At 37.6% G+C, this 17,998-nt stretch overlaps 8 protein-coding genes across 8 annotated transcripts; 4 read left to right on the top strand and 4 right to left on the bottom strand. All coding sequences in view use genetic code 12, as the record gives it.

Annotated features, from left to right (window-relative positions):
- Positions 1–72: 72 nt before the first annotated feature.
- On the bottom strand, positions 73–1,434 carry KGF56_003771 (uncharacterized protein; the record flags this gene model as incomplete). Its single annotated transcript, XM_049325138.1, has 1 exon — positions 73–1,434. The coding sequence occupies one exon, from the start codon at positions 1,432–1,434 to the stop codon at positions 73–75; it is 1,362 nt and encodes a 453-aa protein (XP_049179234.1).
- Positions 1,435–2,298: 864 nt separating this feature from the next.
- Positions 2,299–3,624, top strand: OLE2 (Ole2p; the record flags this gene model as incomplete). Its single annotated transcript, XM_049325137.1, has 1 exon — positions 2,299–3,624. The coding sequence occupies one exon, from the start codon at positions 2,299–2,301 to the stop codon at positions 3,622–3,624; it is 1,326 nt and encodes a 441-aa protein (XP_049179233.1).
- A 296-nt stretch (positions 3,625–3,920) lies between these two features.
- Positions 3,921–4,439, top strand: KGF56_003769 (uncharacterized protein; the record flags this gene model as incomplete). The annotated part of the gene is made up of 1 exon (XM_049325136.1): positions 3,921–4,439. The coding sequence occupies one exon, from the start codon at positions 3,921–3,923 to the stop codon at positions 4,437–4,439; it is 519 nt and encodes a 172-aa protein (XP_049179232.1).
- A 244-nt stretch (positions 4,440–4,683) lies between these two features.
- On the bottom strand, positions 4,684–5,700 carry KGF56_003768 (NADPH:quinone reductase; the record flags this gene model as incomplete). Its single annotated transcript, XM_049325135.1, has 1 exon — positions 4,684–5,700. One exon carries the CDS (start codon positions 5,698–5,700, stop codon positions 4,684–4,686), a length of 1,017 nt encoding a protein of 338 aa, XP_049179231.1.
- Positions 5,701–6,329: 629 nt separating this feature from the next.
- RCK2 (serine/threonine protein kinase) lies at positions 6,330–8,261 on the bottom strand (the record flags this gene model as incomplete). Its single annotated transcript, XM_049325134.1, has 1 exon — positions 6,330–8,261. The coding sequence occupies one exon, from the start codon at positions 8,259–8,261 to the stop codon at positions 6,330–6,332; it is 1,932 nt and encodes a 643-aa protein (XP_049179230.1).
- Positions 8,262–10,530: 2,269 nt separating this feature from the next.
- On the top strand, positions 10,531–11,292 carry KGF56_003766 (putative phosphoric monoester hydrolase; the record flags this gene model as incomplete). Its single annotated transcript, XM_049325133.1, has 1 exon — positions 10,531–11,292. The coding sequence occupies one exon, from the start codon at positions 10,531–10,533 to the stop codon at positions 11,290–11,292; it is 762 nt and encodes a 253-aa protein (XP_049179229.1).
- A 1,072-nt stretch (positions 11,293–12,364) lies between these two features.
- On the top strand, positions 12,365–14,065 carry SMF12 (divalent metal ion transporter; the record flags this gene model as incomplete). Its single annotated transcript, XM_049325132.1, has 1 exon — positions 12,365–14,065. The coding sequence occupies one exon, from the start codon at positions 12,365–12,367 to the stop codon at positions 14,063–14,065; it is 1,701 nt and encodes a 566-aa protein (XP_049179228.1).
- A 266-nt stretch (positions 14,066–14,331) lies between these two features.
- On the bottom strand, positions 14,332–16,977 carry AFT2 (Aft2p; the record flags this gene model as incomplete). Its single annotated transcript, XM_049325131.1, has 1 exon — positions 14,332–16,977. The coding sequence occupies one exon, from the start codon at positions 16,975–16,977 to the stop codon at positions 14,332–14,334; it is 2,646 nt and encodes an 881-aa protein (XP_049179227.1).
- Positions 16,978–17,998: the final 1,021 nt, after the last annotated feature.

The raw sequence follows: 17,998 nt of genomic DNA, 5'->3' as shown, positions 1-17,998 counted from the left end.
GAAAAAAAAAAAAAATTTGTTTCTGATATTAATACATGATTATACAAAGTAAAAAAGTTAAATATGCGTGCTTCAAAACTTACTCGATCCAAATAAAAGGTCAATTTTCTCCTTGATCAAATCTTCATTATCAATGAAATATTGAGCTCTTCTTACCGTTTCCTCGTCGTAACCTTCATCACTTTTCAAAGCCTTCAATGTTTCCGATTGACTTTCCACCCATTTTTCTATAAATCCTACTGGATCTTTACTCAACTCATCGTAGAATATTTCTCGTGAGTTTGCATTTCTCAAAGCAATTATAGCTAATGATATCTTTTGATTCAATTTTTCGATAGCAGAGTCATGTTGTGACAAATTTTCAAATGCACTCTTATTCAAGTCTAACAATTCCTTTTGAGCTTTTGAAAGATTAACTGGCAATTCGATAGGGATATCCAAAACTAAATCGCCTAAAGTGGTAGACTTTCTTGTATCCACCTCATAATCTAACATTATTGGTTCTCTTGGCCTGAAATGTGGTTGAATTAATCTATACAAATCCTTAAATGTAAATTCGCGAACTTTTAAAAGGTTGAACAATGTGTTGTCCGCTTGTGCAAGTGTGGGGTCGTCGTTGGTGTTGGCACTCTTATCGCTCATTGTGTTTGATAAATCGGCGCCATTGTCAACTGTCGCAGCAGGCGCATATTGATCGGTATCTTTGAAAAGTTTATGCCACAAAACATAATTCCAAATTGTGTACATCACTTCTTGCTGAGTACATTCAAGTTTGCCAATAAATTGTGACATCTCATCCGAGACTCTTATTTTTGATGTATAGCTCTTGACTAGTAGCGCAATCTTCACTTTTATGTTGAAAATACCACTTCTCTTTACATCCATTCCATCGAAACTGGAATTACTGCCGGTGGGGTTTCTATTCACATTGTTTAGATCGTCATCTCTCCATTCGATGATGTTTGTCTGAGATTCTTGCAAGTTTGGATAATGCTCATTTGGAAGCAAGTCTATGGAAATTGCTGATAAAAACGAGCTAAATTTCAAATCATTAAAATCAGCAATATCGGCTTTGTTGTCGTTAATAAATTTACCTTCAACTCTCAATGTCCATGTGGATTCGGTCGTTGGGTCCGGTAATGGTTTTCCCTGCTGCTGCAATAACTGTTTCTGCCAAGGTTGGTTCTCGCATGTGTTATATACAAACACTCTTAACAATCCCGTACTTGGTTTAATCTCAAAAGGGTGGATTGTCTTTTGCTGAATGGCTTGGAAATCCAACGCTTTTCTAGATATCAAAAGATCGATTTTCTTCTCTGCCTCCTTGAGCTTCTTGTACTCTTCAAGATTGGGGATCTTGTCATAAATAGATTGTGGGATCGTTATATCCGTTGGAGAATAGGAAATCACTGGAAATCCATTTCTCTGAAACATTTTATCTCCTTCTCTCTCACTCACTCTCACTCACTCACTCACTCACGCTCACTCACTCACGCTCACACTCTCTTCTATGAGCTTCGCACCAGACTCTAGACTAACAAAAACCAATTCCAAATAAAAGCACCCAGATTACACAGTATCCAAATACTCCGAGCTATCAACCTGGCTTGTTTATAACTCTGTCTCTATTTCTTTACTATTGTTTAGTAGTATGTATGGGTTTACTTTTTTTCTCCAGCGGTTGAAAAAAAAAGAAAACCACAATTTGAGTTTGGTCCCTTACACACGACCTCAGTGTCAAGAACTCTTTTTTCGTCTGATTCTGGCACGACCTGAATATTTTTTTATTATTTTTTCAATTTTCAATTTTGCAATTGCAACTTTGCTTAACTCCAGGGTGAAGATTGAGTTGATAACGGAGTAGATTGGGGCTTTGTTTTTGTAACTTTTGCATTTTTTGTGTGAGAGGTGTTTGATAAGAGGTATAGATAGTAGGAAACGTATATTGAGATTACGTGGTTAAGGATGGTACAGGCGGATGAGAAAAGGAGAGTGAGAGACGAAACTTTGGGGAAGGGCATGAAGATACAACGAAGGAAGGTTGCGAGCTCTTTGACTCTCCTGAATTCGTCTACCTCGCAACATTTGATGAACCAAGCTCAAAAAATGAAAAACACGCGTATACACGAGATGAAGAAAAGGAAAAGGGACTTTGTCAAGAGGATCAACTATACGCACTTGTTCACTGCTGTAATACTTCCCCTTTTGGGATTCTGTTATTTGGTTTATTTTGAAGAGAGTATTCTACCGACAAATCAGATAACGTTGTATTTTACTATACTTTACTATAATATCACTATGCTTGCATTTACAGCCGGTTATCACAAGTATTTTGCTCACAACTCGTTCAAGATTCGGTTCAATGTGCTAAAGTACATTTTTGCAATCGTTGGAAGTTCTTGTGGGTTGGGCTCGATAAGATGGTGGGCCGCGCTACACAGAGCGCATCACAGGTTTACCGAGGATACGGAGCGCGACCCGTACCTGATTAAAAGAGGTTTTTTGTATAGTCATTATGGATGGTTGTTGCGAAAACCAAAGGTTACAAAATTTTACACTGATTTTTTGGAGCAGGAGTTTCCTTTGAATAAAGGAGGACAAGAGCAACAAAAATTGGGGAGTGAAGAGAAGGGAGATGGCAGCTCGATACGGAATGAGGTTGTTGGATTAAACGCTGATTTTGATCAAGACAATGAGTTTGCAGCAGAAGAAGATATTTGTCAGGAAGAGTATAATGAAAGTTTGAAAAGCTTGTTAGCCTGGCAGCAACGAACATATGTTTTTTGGTTTGTCATAACTACACTCTTGATTCCAGTATTGGTTACGAGATTTGTATGTCATGACAGTGTCATGCACGGGTTACTATATCCTGGTATTTTGAGGATGTTTTTATGCCAGCAGTCTCTATTAAGTACTGAGTCCGTTTGTCACTTGAAACACATACAAGTAACGATCCCAACTCAACCTTTCAATGATAAGAACTCGTCTCAAAACTGCCAGAATCCCTTGGTCTCGTTGTTGACCTATGGTCAATCTTACCAAAACTATCATCACGAATTTCCCCATGATTATCGCTGCGACAATGGCTTTTTAACTTATGACCCAACCAAGTGGTTTTTATGGACTTTGGAAAAAATGGGTGTTGTTTATGAGCTATGTAGAACACCCGATAATCTCGTTGTTCATTTGAACCTTCAACAACGGCAGCGTATTATTAATCGAACGAAAAGTCAGCTCAACTGGGGTACGCCTATTTCAAAGTTACCTTTGATCAGCCCCAAGGACTTTAAGAATATAATTGCATCCTCGGCAAACAAGGATCGGATCTATATTGTTATCCAAAATATAATTCATGATATTACCCCATTTATGGATCAACATCCTGGAGGAGTCCAATTGCTAAAAGCTTCACATGGTAAGGACGCAACAACTGCATTTTACGGAGGTGTTTATGGCCACCTGACAGCAGCTGTCAATTTATTAGCCACAATGAGGATTGGCATATTAAACAATGGTAATGACGAAGAGGTCTGGAAAAGAGTAGTTACCGAAGAAGGTGAAGTTGCCGAAGCTTCAGAATCAAGAAACGGTCAAGCACAGTACCATACTGCCGAAGCAGCTTGAGAGAAAATCAAAAACCCCAAGTACTAGAAGTAGCAGTTTTCGAAAATGTCCCCCCTTCCCCCCCTTCCCCCTCCTCTCCCCTCCCCCATCTTTAATGCATAATTTATATATATATAGATATATATAAGGATGAAAGAATTGTAGGAGAAGGAAAAAAAAAAATTGATAATGAAAAAATAAAAGCCGTTTTGATTTGAATCATCGAGAACACCTCCCTTTCAAATTTATCTTCAAACTTTGATTAATTTCACTTCTTACTGAGTTGACCATTTCCTCGGCACATGTCGGTAACGCCAATGTTGTTCCACACGAAAGATTATCGCGGTGCAACCATAGAAGATTTGAATATCCCCCATGCAATCTCCATCAATCCGTCGTCGTTGATTCGCGATGCAATAGGAATTGGATTTGAGAATGAATTTACTTACTTACCAGTAATACACGAGGTCAATAAGAGACTCCTAGGAATAATAAACCTTGAGCAGTTTAAAGACAACTATCCTGATGATAAACTCAAACCACAAGTGTTCCACTATATGCTTTGGTTTAATCCAAAAACCAAGATGAAATATGAGAATGAAATAATGAAGGAAAAGAAGTCTGTAGATAACACACCACCAATGACAAAGATACTAAAGCCAAAGGGCAAGAGATATAGTGTCTTGACACCATTTAGTCCCTTGGAAGATTTGGCTAGTTTTTTCAATAGAGGAAATTACTTTGCTATTGTTACTAATGATCTGGGAAACGTTGTTTATGGAGTGGTCACGCCTCAGGATTTGATGAAATACGAGCAAAGCAGACCCAAACTATAATAGGTAAGGTATGTTTTTTTTGTTGTTTTCTTTTTGCAAAACAACCTGGAAGGGCAAGAAGTTGGAGCTAGTCGCTCTCCTCGCATATTAAATAAATATATACACATATATTATAGGTTTTACGGATACACACAGCTATGAAAGTTCATTTCAATACCTCCTTTCCCTGTTGGTAATATTTTTCACCCAATGTTTCTTTCAAGACCTCCTTTCCCTGTTGGTAATCCTTTTCACCCAATATTTTTTATTGGGGGATTTTTAAAGTCAATTTCCCACTAGTCTTTCTCCCTTCTAGATCTTGTGCCGCTTGTTTGTAGTTCTCTAAATCATAAGTCTTTGAGATATCGAATTTCAATTTATTCTCTTTGAACAATTGCAACAACTCACCGGAATAGTGATCCCACTCCTCCTTTGTCGTAATATATCCAAACAACAGTGGTCTCACCAATTGAATATTCTTTGCAGATAACAAACTCAATGGGAACGGAGCCACAGGTCCGGAAGAGTTACCATAACTAACAAACGAACCTTTTCTAGCTAATGAATTCAACGAGATTTGAAACGTGTCCTTACCCACTGAGTCAAAGGATGCTTCCACGCCCTTGCCATTTGTGATTTCCTTGACTTCCTTCTCTACATCCTTTGTGCTTGAGTTGATCAAGTACTCGGCTCCCAAAGATTTGGCAATTTGCAATTTCTCATCCGATGAAGCAACTGCAATCACATGAGCACCACGTTGAGAAATCAATTGTGTTAATAGCTTTCCTACACCACCAGCGGCGGCCCAGACTAAAATGTAATCCCCCAGCTTAACTTTATATGCCTCATTAACAAAAGTAAGTGCAGTTAATCCTTGTAATAAGAAACTGCCGTAGATTTTCAAATCTTCATCACTTACATCCTGTGGAAGCTTAATGTACCTGAAATTGTCACTTGTAATCTTTGTATATTGAGCAAATGTCCCTGGTGCTAAATATGCAATTTTATCACCAAGCTCTATATTTGATACCGATGATCCAATAGCGACCACTTCCCCACTTGCTTCTCTTCCAAAAACATACGGAGTTGTTGCAACTGGATAGATTCCTTTTCTAAAATAAGCTTCAATGAAATTGATCCCAGCATAAGCATTCTTGATAATTATTTCATTTGCTTTAGTAATTTCTGGCGTAGATATTTCAGCAAATTCAATCTTGTCAAAATCTCCAATTTCACGAAACAAAGAAACTTTTTGCGTTTTAGCTATTTGTCCAACTACCATTGTTAAGCAAAGATCTCACTCTATTCAGTAATAACAAGAAGGCCCTATTAACAATATATTCAAAAGAAGACTTTTTCTTTAGAGAATATGATGATAAATTGTGGTTTATATATTATATGTTCAGTGTATTTGTAATCACTCTTACTAAGAAAGAAAAACTGTGGATTACCCCCTAAAACCCCTTAAGTGTTATTTTTCTACAGGGGGGTTGGACTAAACCCGTGTGTTATCATCACAGTGATAACCTCTCACTAAAATCAACTATAGAGTCTCTAAAAGGGGAAACGCTTGTCTCATGACTCTTTACAACTGTTGAGTTGTTCCTCTACACTTGAAGCCAGCATCAAATTAAATTAAAATAAACTTAAATAAAAAATGAAATCAACCATGTATTCTTTTCCCTATGGTTCTATCTAAACTATATTATTCTAAAGTAACTATCCAACAACAAATGCGTGAAATAAATTATATCAGGCTATTGCAAAATCTGTTTTGTTTGTTTGTTGTTTTTTTTCCTTTCCCTTTGATATATATATATATATCTAAATATCTAAATATCTATATATCTATCTATCTATCTCCTTCTCTAACCAAGAAACAGAACTCTATTAAAAAAGGTGAACCTTTTCTCAACTAGTTTGAATAGGTATTTGTTTATTTTTCCTTCTTTCAATAATCGATGCAGCGCCAAGATTCAAATCAAATTCATTATTATTCCTAATATGGTAATCCCCATTTTTATTCACTACAGAACGAGGAACTCTTGGATCTTGGTGTTTCTTCTGCTGCTGCTGCTGCTGCTGTCTGATATTTTGTGACGAAGGACTTCTCTTATGATGATGCAAGACACGACCACTTGCTGTCACATCTTCTTCATTTTCTTCTTCTTCTTCTTCAATTAAATCCCCGTATGCTTGTTGAGAGTATTTGGTGGATAGCGCAGCTTCTTCTCCCATACGATGTACCGCCGTAGAAATATCAAATGCATCTCTCAAAGCCACTGCTGCAGGTGAATAAAGATCCTGGTTGAAATTTTGAGATTTGTATTTCTTTGAATATTTGTTACCGCTGGTAGCAATAGCACTGGCACTGTCATCAGCTAAAGTACCCTGGTTTTGTGACTGAATAGGGTGCGAAACTTTGGTATTTAACAATGTTGAATTCAAATTTAGCACTGATGTTCCTTGGGCAGCACTTTTAGGTTTTGTTTGCATCCAAGGATCCCGCAAGAGATCATCTATAGTATACCTCTTTTTTGGATCAACAGTTAATAAATTACTCACACAGTTCTTTGCGCCGTCACTGATTTCATCCCACCAGGGCTGCAAAAAGGTAAACTGTCCCTTTGCCACTTTTTCAGTCAAAGTTTCAATTCTTTCATCGTAAAAGGGTGGAAATCCACATAATAAAGTGTAAAGCACACATCCCATCGCCCACATATCCACTTCGCGAGAATAACGTTCGTCTCGAACTATTTCCGGTGCAGTATAACCTACCGTACCACAAGGTGTCTTTGTATTGTGTTCCCATATCTGTTTGGATAAACCAAAATCAGCCAACTTAACAACTCCAATACCACCTCCTCCAACACCATCAATGAACTCGCCTTCATCCTTTTTTGTATTTGGATCATCGCTTTTTCTCAATTTGGCAGTTGGGTCAGCACTAGGTTTGAGTTCTATTGGTTCAAATAACAAGTTTTCGGGCTTAATATCACGATGCACAATTCCAACTTCCTCATGCAAGTATCTAATAGCATGTGCAACTTGAGTAATAATCCATCGAGACAAGTCTTCGGATAAATAAGTGTACTTCACAATCATTGTGAATATCTCACCTCCTGACACCAACTCTTGCACAATATAGTAGTAAACTGGAGAGTCAATAAACTCAATGAATCTTACTATATATGGGTTTTTCAACTGCCTCATTATCGTAACTTCTTTTAAAACCGCTTGCTTTTGCTGTTGATCCATTTGAAATTTACGTAATATCTTGATGGCAACTTCTTTACCAGTTGCTTTATGTACAGCCTTGTATACTACGGAAAATGCACCTTCGCCCATTTGCTCCATTACTTCGTACTTGTCCAAATTCGGGTATTTTTTAAATTTGGATTTTTGTAAACGTTCTTCTTCAACAATTTGCGTTGCCACTTTGTTATACTCTTGGTGTTGTTGGTGTTGTTGGTGTTGGTGTTGGTGTTGTTGCTGTTGTTGCTGTTGCACAGGGTCGTTTAATGTAATATCAGAGAGGTTTGTCTCTGCGTCGGCGTAGACACTTTTGCCATCGTTGCGACTATTGTGATCAACAAATTCAGGGCCACAACGAGGATTTTGTTCATCTCCGTGTGATTGGTGAGTTTGGTGTGGAGCCTGGTGTTGCTGATATTGTTTACCTGATATGTCGGAGGAATCAATGAGTTGATAATCTGAACCGAATGGGTTTTCAGCCGTCAAAGTTTGCTGTGGTTGTTGCTGTTCATATGGAGAAGCCGTTTTCTTTTTGAAATCATTGGCTTGCTTTCCATGTCTAATGAAAGCTTTCAAGTTTTCAAACATGGTAACTTATAGTGGCGGGGAATATATGTGTATGTCTGCTACTAATTCAAATGAATAAAGCAGGGACAGAAGGGACAGAAGGATAGAAGGGACAGAAAAAGTGATAATATTGCTTTCTCTGTGCGTGTGTGCCTGGTGACTGTAGCGTAAATCTCTTTCTATAATTCTTTCTATATACTTTGCTCCTGTGCTGATGAGTCAACAAAGTTATAGCAGTGGAGTTTTAGCTCCTAGAGTCTCTTATTTATCTAGGTGAAAATTTGATATCTCTAGAGGTTTTTAACTCTTAAAAGTGCTCTATATTAACTGTATTGTATTGTTTGGCTCTTATTAACGAAGAGAACCATACTAGAGAAAATTCAAGGTTTTGTTAGCACTAAAGCACAAGTACTAAACAAGAGAAAGCAATGCAATGTAAAAGCAAGCAACTTTATCACCCACCACCCACTATCACAAAATCATTTATTCTGCATACTGTTTAGTTTGGGTATTTGGTACACGCACACAAACATGCACTTTTTGCACCCGTCTTTATTGCCTAGTCCATATATCTTGCTATAAAACCTCTCCCCCAGCAACGATACACTCTACGGCTGCCCGGTATACCAGGGAAGTAAAGGGGGGGAGAGGGGGGAGGGGGGAGAACTAGGGAAATAAAGGGGTAGGAAGAAAACTACGAGAGTTTGAGAGGGAACGGAAAAAAATTGGATTGCTAGTAATCAAACCCGTGTAAGGTCATCTTGGATTCGCTTAATCGATAGAGAAAAAATTTACAGCTGGACACTTTCTATCATTGATCTTTCTTTGCTTTTATTTTTTATTTTATTTTTTCTATTTTCTAGCCGAAAATGGAATAATAAATATCCGAACTTAATAATAGTGTCAAAAAGTCAATGTAAAATCTGTCCCTCAGTTAAAGTTACACCGAGATAATTTATAATCATAAGAGTTGACTTTGATTGTAGGAAGAATACCAATTTGAAACATGATTTACTAAAGATTTTATCATACATACGCTTATGGAACAATTGAAAAAAAAATTAATCTACACTCCCCTATTAACACTCCACTATCGAGCGAAGCGAGATCGTGGGTAGGTAGTCAGTTTTGCTCGATAGTGAGGTAGTCAGTTTTGCTCGATAGTGAGGTAGTCAGTTTTTCTCGATAGTGAGGTAGTCAGTTTTGCTCGATAGTGGACTATTAACAATAACTAATCTTAGTACATCTACATTCATTGGGCACAATTGGAAAAAAAAATCTATTTTCTACTATCGACACTCCACTATCTCGGTTCGCTCGATAGTGGAGCAGCACTTTGTAGCAACCAAACCCGTGTGTAATAACTAATCTTAGTACATCTACATTCATTGGGCGTATCTACATTACAACTACAACTAATGGTTACAAGTATCTTTTTTTTTTTTTTCTTTCTTTTTGTTTGAAAATTCAATTATGTTTCAGTATTTTTCGGAAGTACATTTTGCATTTGAGGTGGTGGCGGTTTAATTTTTTTTTTCTTGCTGGATAAGATTTAAAAATATAAAATATTATATATTCTAGTACCATTGGGCGCGCAAAGTAAAAATTATCGAGTTCCCGTTCTCCGTTCCGTACCGTACCGTCCCGTCCCGTGTCTCGCGCGCCTACCCCACAAGCAAGCATTATTTCTAAAAAAATACTTCAACTTAAATAGGTGTCCACTATGGAGTAGAGCGAGATAGTAAGCAGGTAGTCAGTGTTGCTGCACTATCGAGCAGAGCGAGATAGTAAGCAGGTAGTCCGTGTTGCTCCACTATCGAGCAGAGCGAGATAGTAAGCAGGTAGTCCGTGTTGCTCCACTATCGAGCAGAGCGAGATAGTAAGCAGGTAGTCCGTGTTGCTCCACTATCGAGCAGAGCGAGATAGTAAGCAGGTAGTCCGTGTTGCTCCACTATCGAGCAGAGCGTAAGCAGGTAGTCAGTGTTGCTCCACTAGCTCGCTCTGCTCGATAGTGGGCAGCATCTATTTGTCACGTGCATGCCATATTCTTTTTTCTCTTCTCGTATTTCATTTTCAAGTAATAAGCAATAAGTAGTATTCCTTTTATCCCCTTTATTCCCTTTATTCCCTTTGTTCCGTTGCCTGCCCCACTCCATCTCTCGAGTCGTGCACCATTTTTTTTCCACGTTACATGGGGCCCAATCTAGACAAGGTTTTGAAATTTTTCAAATTGCTTCTCTAGTCTATACTTTCCTTCTTCTTTTCTTCCAAAAGAATTAAAAAATTGTCCATGTCAACTCCTAAAGCAATTGTGTTTTCAGATTGGGATGGTACCATCACTTTACAGGATTCCAATGATTTCCTCACTGATAATATCGGTATGGGTTATGACAAAAGAATGGTTATAAATGACGCTATTCTTCAAGGCAAGACCAATTTTCGTGATGGATTCAGAGAAATGTTGGAGTCAGTAAACAAACCATTTAATGAATGTGTTGAGTATCTTTTGGCCAACATCAAGCTTGACCCTGGTTTCAAGGAATTTTTCAAATACTGTCAACTGGAAAACATTACTATAGTAGTGGTGAGTTCGGGTATGGCACCAATAATTTCTGCATTATTATACCAATTGGTTGGTCCTGATGCATCAAAAAGGATTGAAGTTTTATCCAATAATGTCAGAATTGCCGATAACGGCGATGAATGGGAGCTTTTATTTAAGGATCCAGATTCTCCGTTTGGCCATGATAAAGCAAAGTCGATTAAGGAATGGCTTACTTCCCGTGGTTATGTGGATGATACAGGGGATTATGAAGGAATTACCAAACCTAAGCTATTCTACTTGGGCGACGGTGTAAGCGATTTGTCGGCAGCAAAAGAAACTGATTTGTTATTTGCAAAACATGGTAAAGATTTGATCAAGTACTGTATTAGGGAAAATATTCCATACACCGAGTTTAAGGATTTTAAAGAAATTTTGGACAAATTGAAGAAGATCAATCAAGGTGAAGCTATAGAGAATTTTATTGAAAACCCAAACGTGCAAAATTAGAGAAAATTAGAGAAAATGGAGAAAATTAGAGAAAATGGAGAAAAAGGAGAGAGATCAATAGAGAGTGAAAAATAGAGAGAGTGAAAAATAGAGAGAGTGAAAAACACAGAGAGAAAGAGAGAGAGAGAGAAGGGGCATTTGGGAGTAGAAAAAGAGAGAGCGTTTGAAATGAAGCAGCACTTGAAAGCTTGTTGCAACACTAACTAGTCAGTGTTGCTGAACTAACTAGTCAGTGTTTCTCAACCAACTAGTCAGTGTTTGTCAACTATCTCGCTCTACTCGAGTGGGCTCTAGGCTCTACTTTTTTTTTCTTTTTTTTTATTTATTTTTTTCCCATTACGCCAAGGAGGACTCCATACATATACGGTATGCATCCTTACTATACCAACCAATCAATTGAATATTGTTTTTGTCTCTAGTATAATTTAAGTCAATGAGAAAATTAATTAGATAGACTCAATTGACGTTTCTTGATTCGATGTCTTGCCTCTCTCTCCCCTGAATTTGTCCCCTCATTTCTAATCCTATATTTGGAGAATAATAAGTTTTGTAGCGCGCAATCGCCCCATAGAACCGGTTACAAACTGGTCCTGCTTAAGGAAAAACCCGGAACTATTTTCTTACCCTTCCCCCTTCCCCCTTCCCCCTTTTCTTTTCTGGGTTTCCCGATTAGGGAGGGAAACCCAAAAGTAGCAATTTATAAATAAGTAACCAAATCACCTACTTATCGCGCCGGACCTGTGAATCTAACACTAGAGCCTAATTTTGTTCCCCAGATCTTTCCTTTACTGTTGAGTGTTTCAAACCCTGCTTACAGTAAGGCGGAAAAATAAAGAGAGAAAAAAAAAGAAAAGAAAAAAACAAACGATAAGTTAAGGGTACCAGGAAGGGAAGAGCTGATTCAAAGGGGACAATCGATAAGCTGATAAAATTTCAGAGGTTACAGGAGGGTTGCAGGAAGATTTTAAGAGGTCAGAAGGAAAACTTGAAGATAATTTTTCGAGGCTCGCAAAAAGATTTTAAACAAAAAAGAGATTAAACAGGTTCAACAGAATAAAGGTTATAGAGTAATATGGGGAAATCTGTAGATATTGCACATCAGCTGGAACAGAATGTGGATGAGGTAATAACTTCTCGCGAGTCATTTCAAGACCATCGAGTCTGTATACATGGTGAATACACAAAAAGTATATCTTCATCTCCATCCACGACTACAACGGCTGAGATGCTCGAATCAAAGATGAAGCTATTTGGCTTGCGCGCTAAAGAAATTTTTTTGAAATACATCAAATTCATAGGTCCAGGCTTAGTTGTTGCTGTGAGCTACTTAGATCCGGGAAACTATCAAACTGCAATTACAGCAGGAAGCTCCAATAGGTATTCCTTGCTTTTCATTGTCTTTTTATCTAATGTCATTGCCATTTTCTTACAAAGTTTATGCATAAAATTAGGAAGTGTTACCGGTTACGATCTTGCGCGATGCTGTCGAGAATATTTACCCAAGAAATTGAACTGGTTTTTATGGATTCTCGCAGAATGCGCCATTATTGCAACTGATGTAGCTGAAGTAATAGGTAGTGCTATTGCTTTGAACATATTGTTGAAAATACCGCTCCCTGCAGGAGTAGTGATTACCATTGTTGATGTGTTATTTGTTATGATGACCTACAGAGCAGATACGTCTTCAATGAGGTTTGTCAAGATTTTCGAATACACTATCGGTGTATTGGTCATGGTGGTGGTGGTGTGCTTCGCCATACAATTGTCTCAAATACATGCCAATGCAAAGGATGTTTTTCGAGGATTTGTTCCAAGTAAGCAAATGTTCGATGGTAATGGAATGACCGTGGCCACGTCAATTGTTGGTGCCACAGTGATGATTCATTCTTTGTTCTTGGGCTCTGGGTTGGTTCAGCCTAGATTACGTGAATTCGATGTGAAAAATGGATATGTTAAATTGAATGAGATTTGTGGGGAGGAAAAAACTAAGGTGCTTGAAGTGGAGGAAGTAGATGGGAAGTCTATCGAAGGCAAAGATGTTACTGATAAGAAATCGCAGCATAAAATCACTACTTATGAAAAAGAAGCCGACTTTTTTTATAATAGATACAAGCCATCCTACAAAGCTATCAAATATTCCCTAAAATATTCCATAATTGAACTCACCATTACATTATTCACATTGGCGCTTTTTGTCAACTCGGCGATTTTGATAGTCGCAGGTACTACATTGTATGGAACTGAGGAAGCAATAGATGCAGATTTGTTCACCATCTACGATTTAATTTCGAGTTCTGTTGCGCCAGCAATGGGTACCGTATTCATGGTTGCATTACTATTCAGTGGTCAGAGCGCAGGCATAGTATGCACCATAGCAGGCCAAGTAGTAAGCGAAGGGCATATAAATTGGACTTTGAAACCATGGTTGAGGAGACTAATCACACGAGGCATATCCATTGTTCCATGCCTCATTATCAGTTTATGCATTGGTAGAAATGGTCTAGGTATTGCTTTAAACATTTCCCAAGTCATCATTTCCATTTTGTTGCCTCCGTTAACTGCACCTCTAATTTATTTCACTTGTTCTAAAAAGATAATGAAGGTAAAATTGAAAGAAGATGACGAAGGGGAAATAGGAGATGATGGCGAAAAGTATAAAATCATGACTAATAATTGGGTGACTTCATCAATCGCCTTCCTAATTTGGATTTTCGTTTCTGTATTGAACGTATATGCCATTTATGAGATGGCCAAAAATGGAGTGTCAGGATAATTGTAAAATAAATAGGAAAAAGATTTAAACCCCCCCCCCCCCAATGCAATAGAAAGAGACTTACCACCCCACCCCCTCCCCTATCTCCAACTCCTCGCAATGTTTCAAAAATCACAAATACAAGTTACTAGCTAATTCTCAAATACATACCTAAGAAATGAAAAATATACCGACAAATGTCTCATAAAGACTTTGCAAATATTCAAATGTCTCTCCCTCATAGTCAATCACAAAAAGACTGTTGTTTTTTTGACGTATAATAAACCCTACCAACTGGTATCATAGGAAGGAATATTATTCAAAATATTCGTACTTGAATTATCCTTCTCTGTTTGGAAGGGAAGCAAGGAAAAGGATGCTGCTGCTGCTGCTGATACAGCAGATGTATTGCTATTGCTATTGTTATTATTATTACTATTATTGTTGTTATTGTTGTTGCTGTTGTTATTGTTATTGTTATTGTTATTGATATTGATATTATTATTGATATTATTATTGTTATTGTTGAGATGATGTACAATGCTTGATATGGGATTATTAGTTGGACCAAATAAAAAAGATGGATTGTCAATAGAATTTAGGAATGAATTAGATCCCTTTGATGAATTACTATAATTCATAGCAAAGTTATTGTTGTTGTTCAACACATTGGGGGCCGCCGTAGAGGTTGAATGTTTGAGTATTTGTGATGGATTCAAAGTTGATGATACAGGGTATAATGGAGGCATCAAGGTTGATGAAGTGCTGCCATTATTACTGGTGCTATTATTATTATTGTTGTTGTTGTTGTTGTTACTACTACTACTATTGCTATTGATATTGGGGAATATGGATGTGTTATTCGGAAGAAGTGTGTTCCCGTAGTTGTAGCTATTTCGCGTTCCGTTTGACTGTGAAGATAATAAAGGATTGATCATACTCGTATTGCTATTTATCGACGGATATTCAACTGGTACAGTTGTCTCACTTTTTGTCGAGCTCAAGGGCATCCTATTGTGAATGGAATTTAATGGCGGTAATTGATTGTTATGATTCTGGTCAGATTGTATTTGCGTTCCCATTTGAATGTAATTTAATGGTACAGCAACACTTGCACCATTTATTTGCAGTGGAGGTGGTGGTTGCGGGTTCGAGTTCAAATTGTCCAATACATTACCATACATGTTGGCATTGGTATTAGCAGTCGTCGCACACTCATTTCCAGTAGAGTCGTTTAGCAAAGGTGATAATGGGATAGACGCTGAAGCGCTATTAATGGTATTGTTACCTAAATTGGACAATAACCAATTATTGAGAGTGGTCTTTTTCTGATGCTGAGTTGAGTGTGTCTGTTGTGGAGAAACTTGTGCCGGCTGCGGCGGTGGCTGGGCAACATGCTCAACTACAGTGCCACTTACATTTACATTTATATTCCCATTTCCATTCACATTTCCATTTCCATTTCCACTTCCACTTGCACTTTCATTCGCACTTACATTTCCACTTCCATTTCCATTTTTTTGGCCCTCGCCATACAAATTTTCTTTCAAAAAATGCATAAATTTATGACTGAGATGATCCCTATAGTCAAGCAACAATTGTGAAACAAATGAATCCAACATTTCTGTCTTTTGGCTTTGATTGAATTTCGGCTCGTCAAGGATCATGTTTCTCACTATATCTCGTACCTCACTGTAAAGATTGTGAACTGTATATGTTGTTGAATAAGTCTTTGGTTGAAAATGTTCTTCAATAGGTTGCTGGGTAGGCAATTGAGTTGAAAATGCTTGTGCATTCGGAAGCGAATGCGAATGTTGATGCTGACGTCGATGCGGATTGATTTTGTCGGATAATTGCCGATGCTTTGTCTTTGAATTTGATATCGGTGGAAGTTGGCCACTTTGTGGATAGTTGCTATCACTTTGATTATCATTCAATGTATCCAGATGCGATTGGAAATTTGGCAATTCCTTTATACGAGAACTATTAATCTCGCGATCTTCAATAATGGACAATTTCAGGGCTCGTTTGGAAATTTCTTGCTGCCTAAGCAATTTGGTTTTCAGTGTAGAAAACTTGTTCTTTCTTTTTTTGTTAATAGCATCATTCTTATTAGTATTGTTATTGTGAAAAGAAGAGTTTTTAACAGCCGAATTCAAATTTTCATCCGTGTTACTAGATAATTCCTCGCCAATCAGGTTCGACGATGTGGGAGGACTGTCTCTTGACTCTTCGCCGCTTCTATTCAAGAAATTGGAATTAGATGAGCTTTGATTATCGCTCGCGTTTATACACTCGGGAGAATCCGTTTTTGACTTATTATTTGTATTATGTACACTCAAATTAACTTTAGTTTTCATATTAGCTAAAGAAGGTTGATGTGGTGAAGTTGTTACATTGTTTTTGGCTGTTGTGGTTGTTGTTGCTGTGGTTGTTGTTGTTGTTGATTTATCTATAGGGATATTTCGAGTTTGTGGTAACTGTGTGTAATCAGATAATGGCGGCTGTGATTGTGATTGTGATTGTGACTGCGACTGCGACTGCGACTGTGACTGTGACTGTGACTGCGGCTGCTGCTGCGGCTGCGGCTGCGGCGTCTCCAATATGTGGTCATGAGTATCATTTATCACCAGAATGCTCCATACCTTGTTCCTTACGCTATAGTTAGCTCTGATTTTAAACGGACATGTTGTATGTCGCCTTATTGATATTTTGGAGTTTTTGCTCTTTGCTTCCACAATCTTGGTTTTCTTTTCCTTATTTTTGCACTTGAATATGATCTTACTGGTATCTGATCTCTCTATAACGACGTTTATACCCAATCTCAAGAGACGCTCTTGTAGCCACGGCTTAATATCTTCTTTTGATGCGAATCTCTCCTTGTCCAACCCCAAATAACCCAAAGGAACTCTATATTGAGCCTTGCTATTCATCACCGGTCTTAACCCCTGTTTTCCGGTATTCTTGATTGTGGTTTGTATACCTTTTAAAATTAATAGTATTATTATCACTACTATTTCCGTCCTTGGTGTAATATGGTGATGACACTGATTTTCATGCCTTTTTTTTTTGGTAAAACACAAGTAACAAGTAGTAAATAACCAGTAACCAGTAAACCAGTAGCAAGTAAATTGTCACCTAAGGAAGAACTAAAACCCAATCTCTTTTAATCTTGAACGTGGCTTAATTTTTCTCTTCTTTACTATGCAAAATGCCATGCAAAATGCTATGCTAAATCTCAATGCTAAATCTCAATGCTAAATCTCGATGGTCAAAACTCAAAGCTAAACCAAACCTCTCCCTTAAAGCAACTTGTAATTGCTTTTAATATTAAGCCCTACCGCGCTTTTGTTTTTCTTGTTCTATTTTGGATTTTTAGTCCCGCCCGAAATATTTTGTAAACCAAAACGGAGTTCCTTTTGGTCCGTAGGAGCAAAGAAGGATAAGGACAGAGGAAGGGTTTGATAAAATAAACACCACACCACACCAAGATATACTCTATACTATCTAACCCGAGCCAATAAAAAAATAAAAAATTAAAAAAAAAAAAAAAAAGAGCAAGATAGTGGAGCACCATTGACTAGCTATTACTTGCTGGAGAATACTACTTTATTACAAAATGACGCCCTTCCCACCCACAAGAGTTTAAACCTACAAGTGAATATTTGTTAAAATATTAAATATATTTGTATGTTATTAAGCGCTTGTTGAAGGAGAAAAAAAAAAAGCAAGTAAGAAAAAAGGAAAAAGAAATTGATGAAATAAATGAAAATCCCAAAGATGAATCAACCGCAGGGGGGGGAGGTTGAACAAAGACAAGGGCAGAGTTATCGAGATAAAGTTACCGGTGCATATCCGTAACCAATGTCAATCAAGTTATATAGTCTTTCTACTAGGTAGTCGTTGCCATTGAGATTTCTTTTGTTGTTGGTAATGAAATAGACCATACTAAAA

The sequence above is a fragment of the Candida oxycetoniae genome (assembly GCF_023343755.2).
Source record: "Candida oxycetoniae strain CBS 10844 chromosome Unknown scaffold39, whole genome shotgun sequence".
NCBI classification, from domain to species: Eukaryota; Fungi; Ascomycota; class Pichiomycetes; order Serinales; family Debaryomycetaceae; genus Lodderomyces; species Lodderomyces oxycetoniae.
Note: the sequence above shows the minus strand (reverse complement) of the source record. Positions and strands in the feature narration are given on the sequence as shown.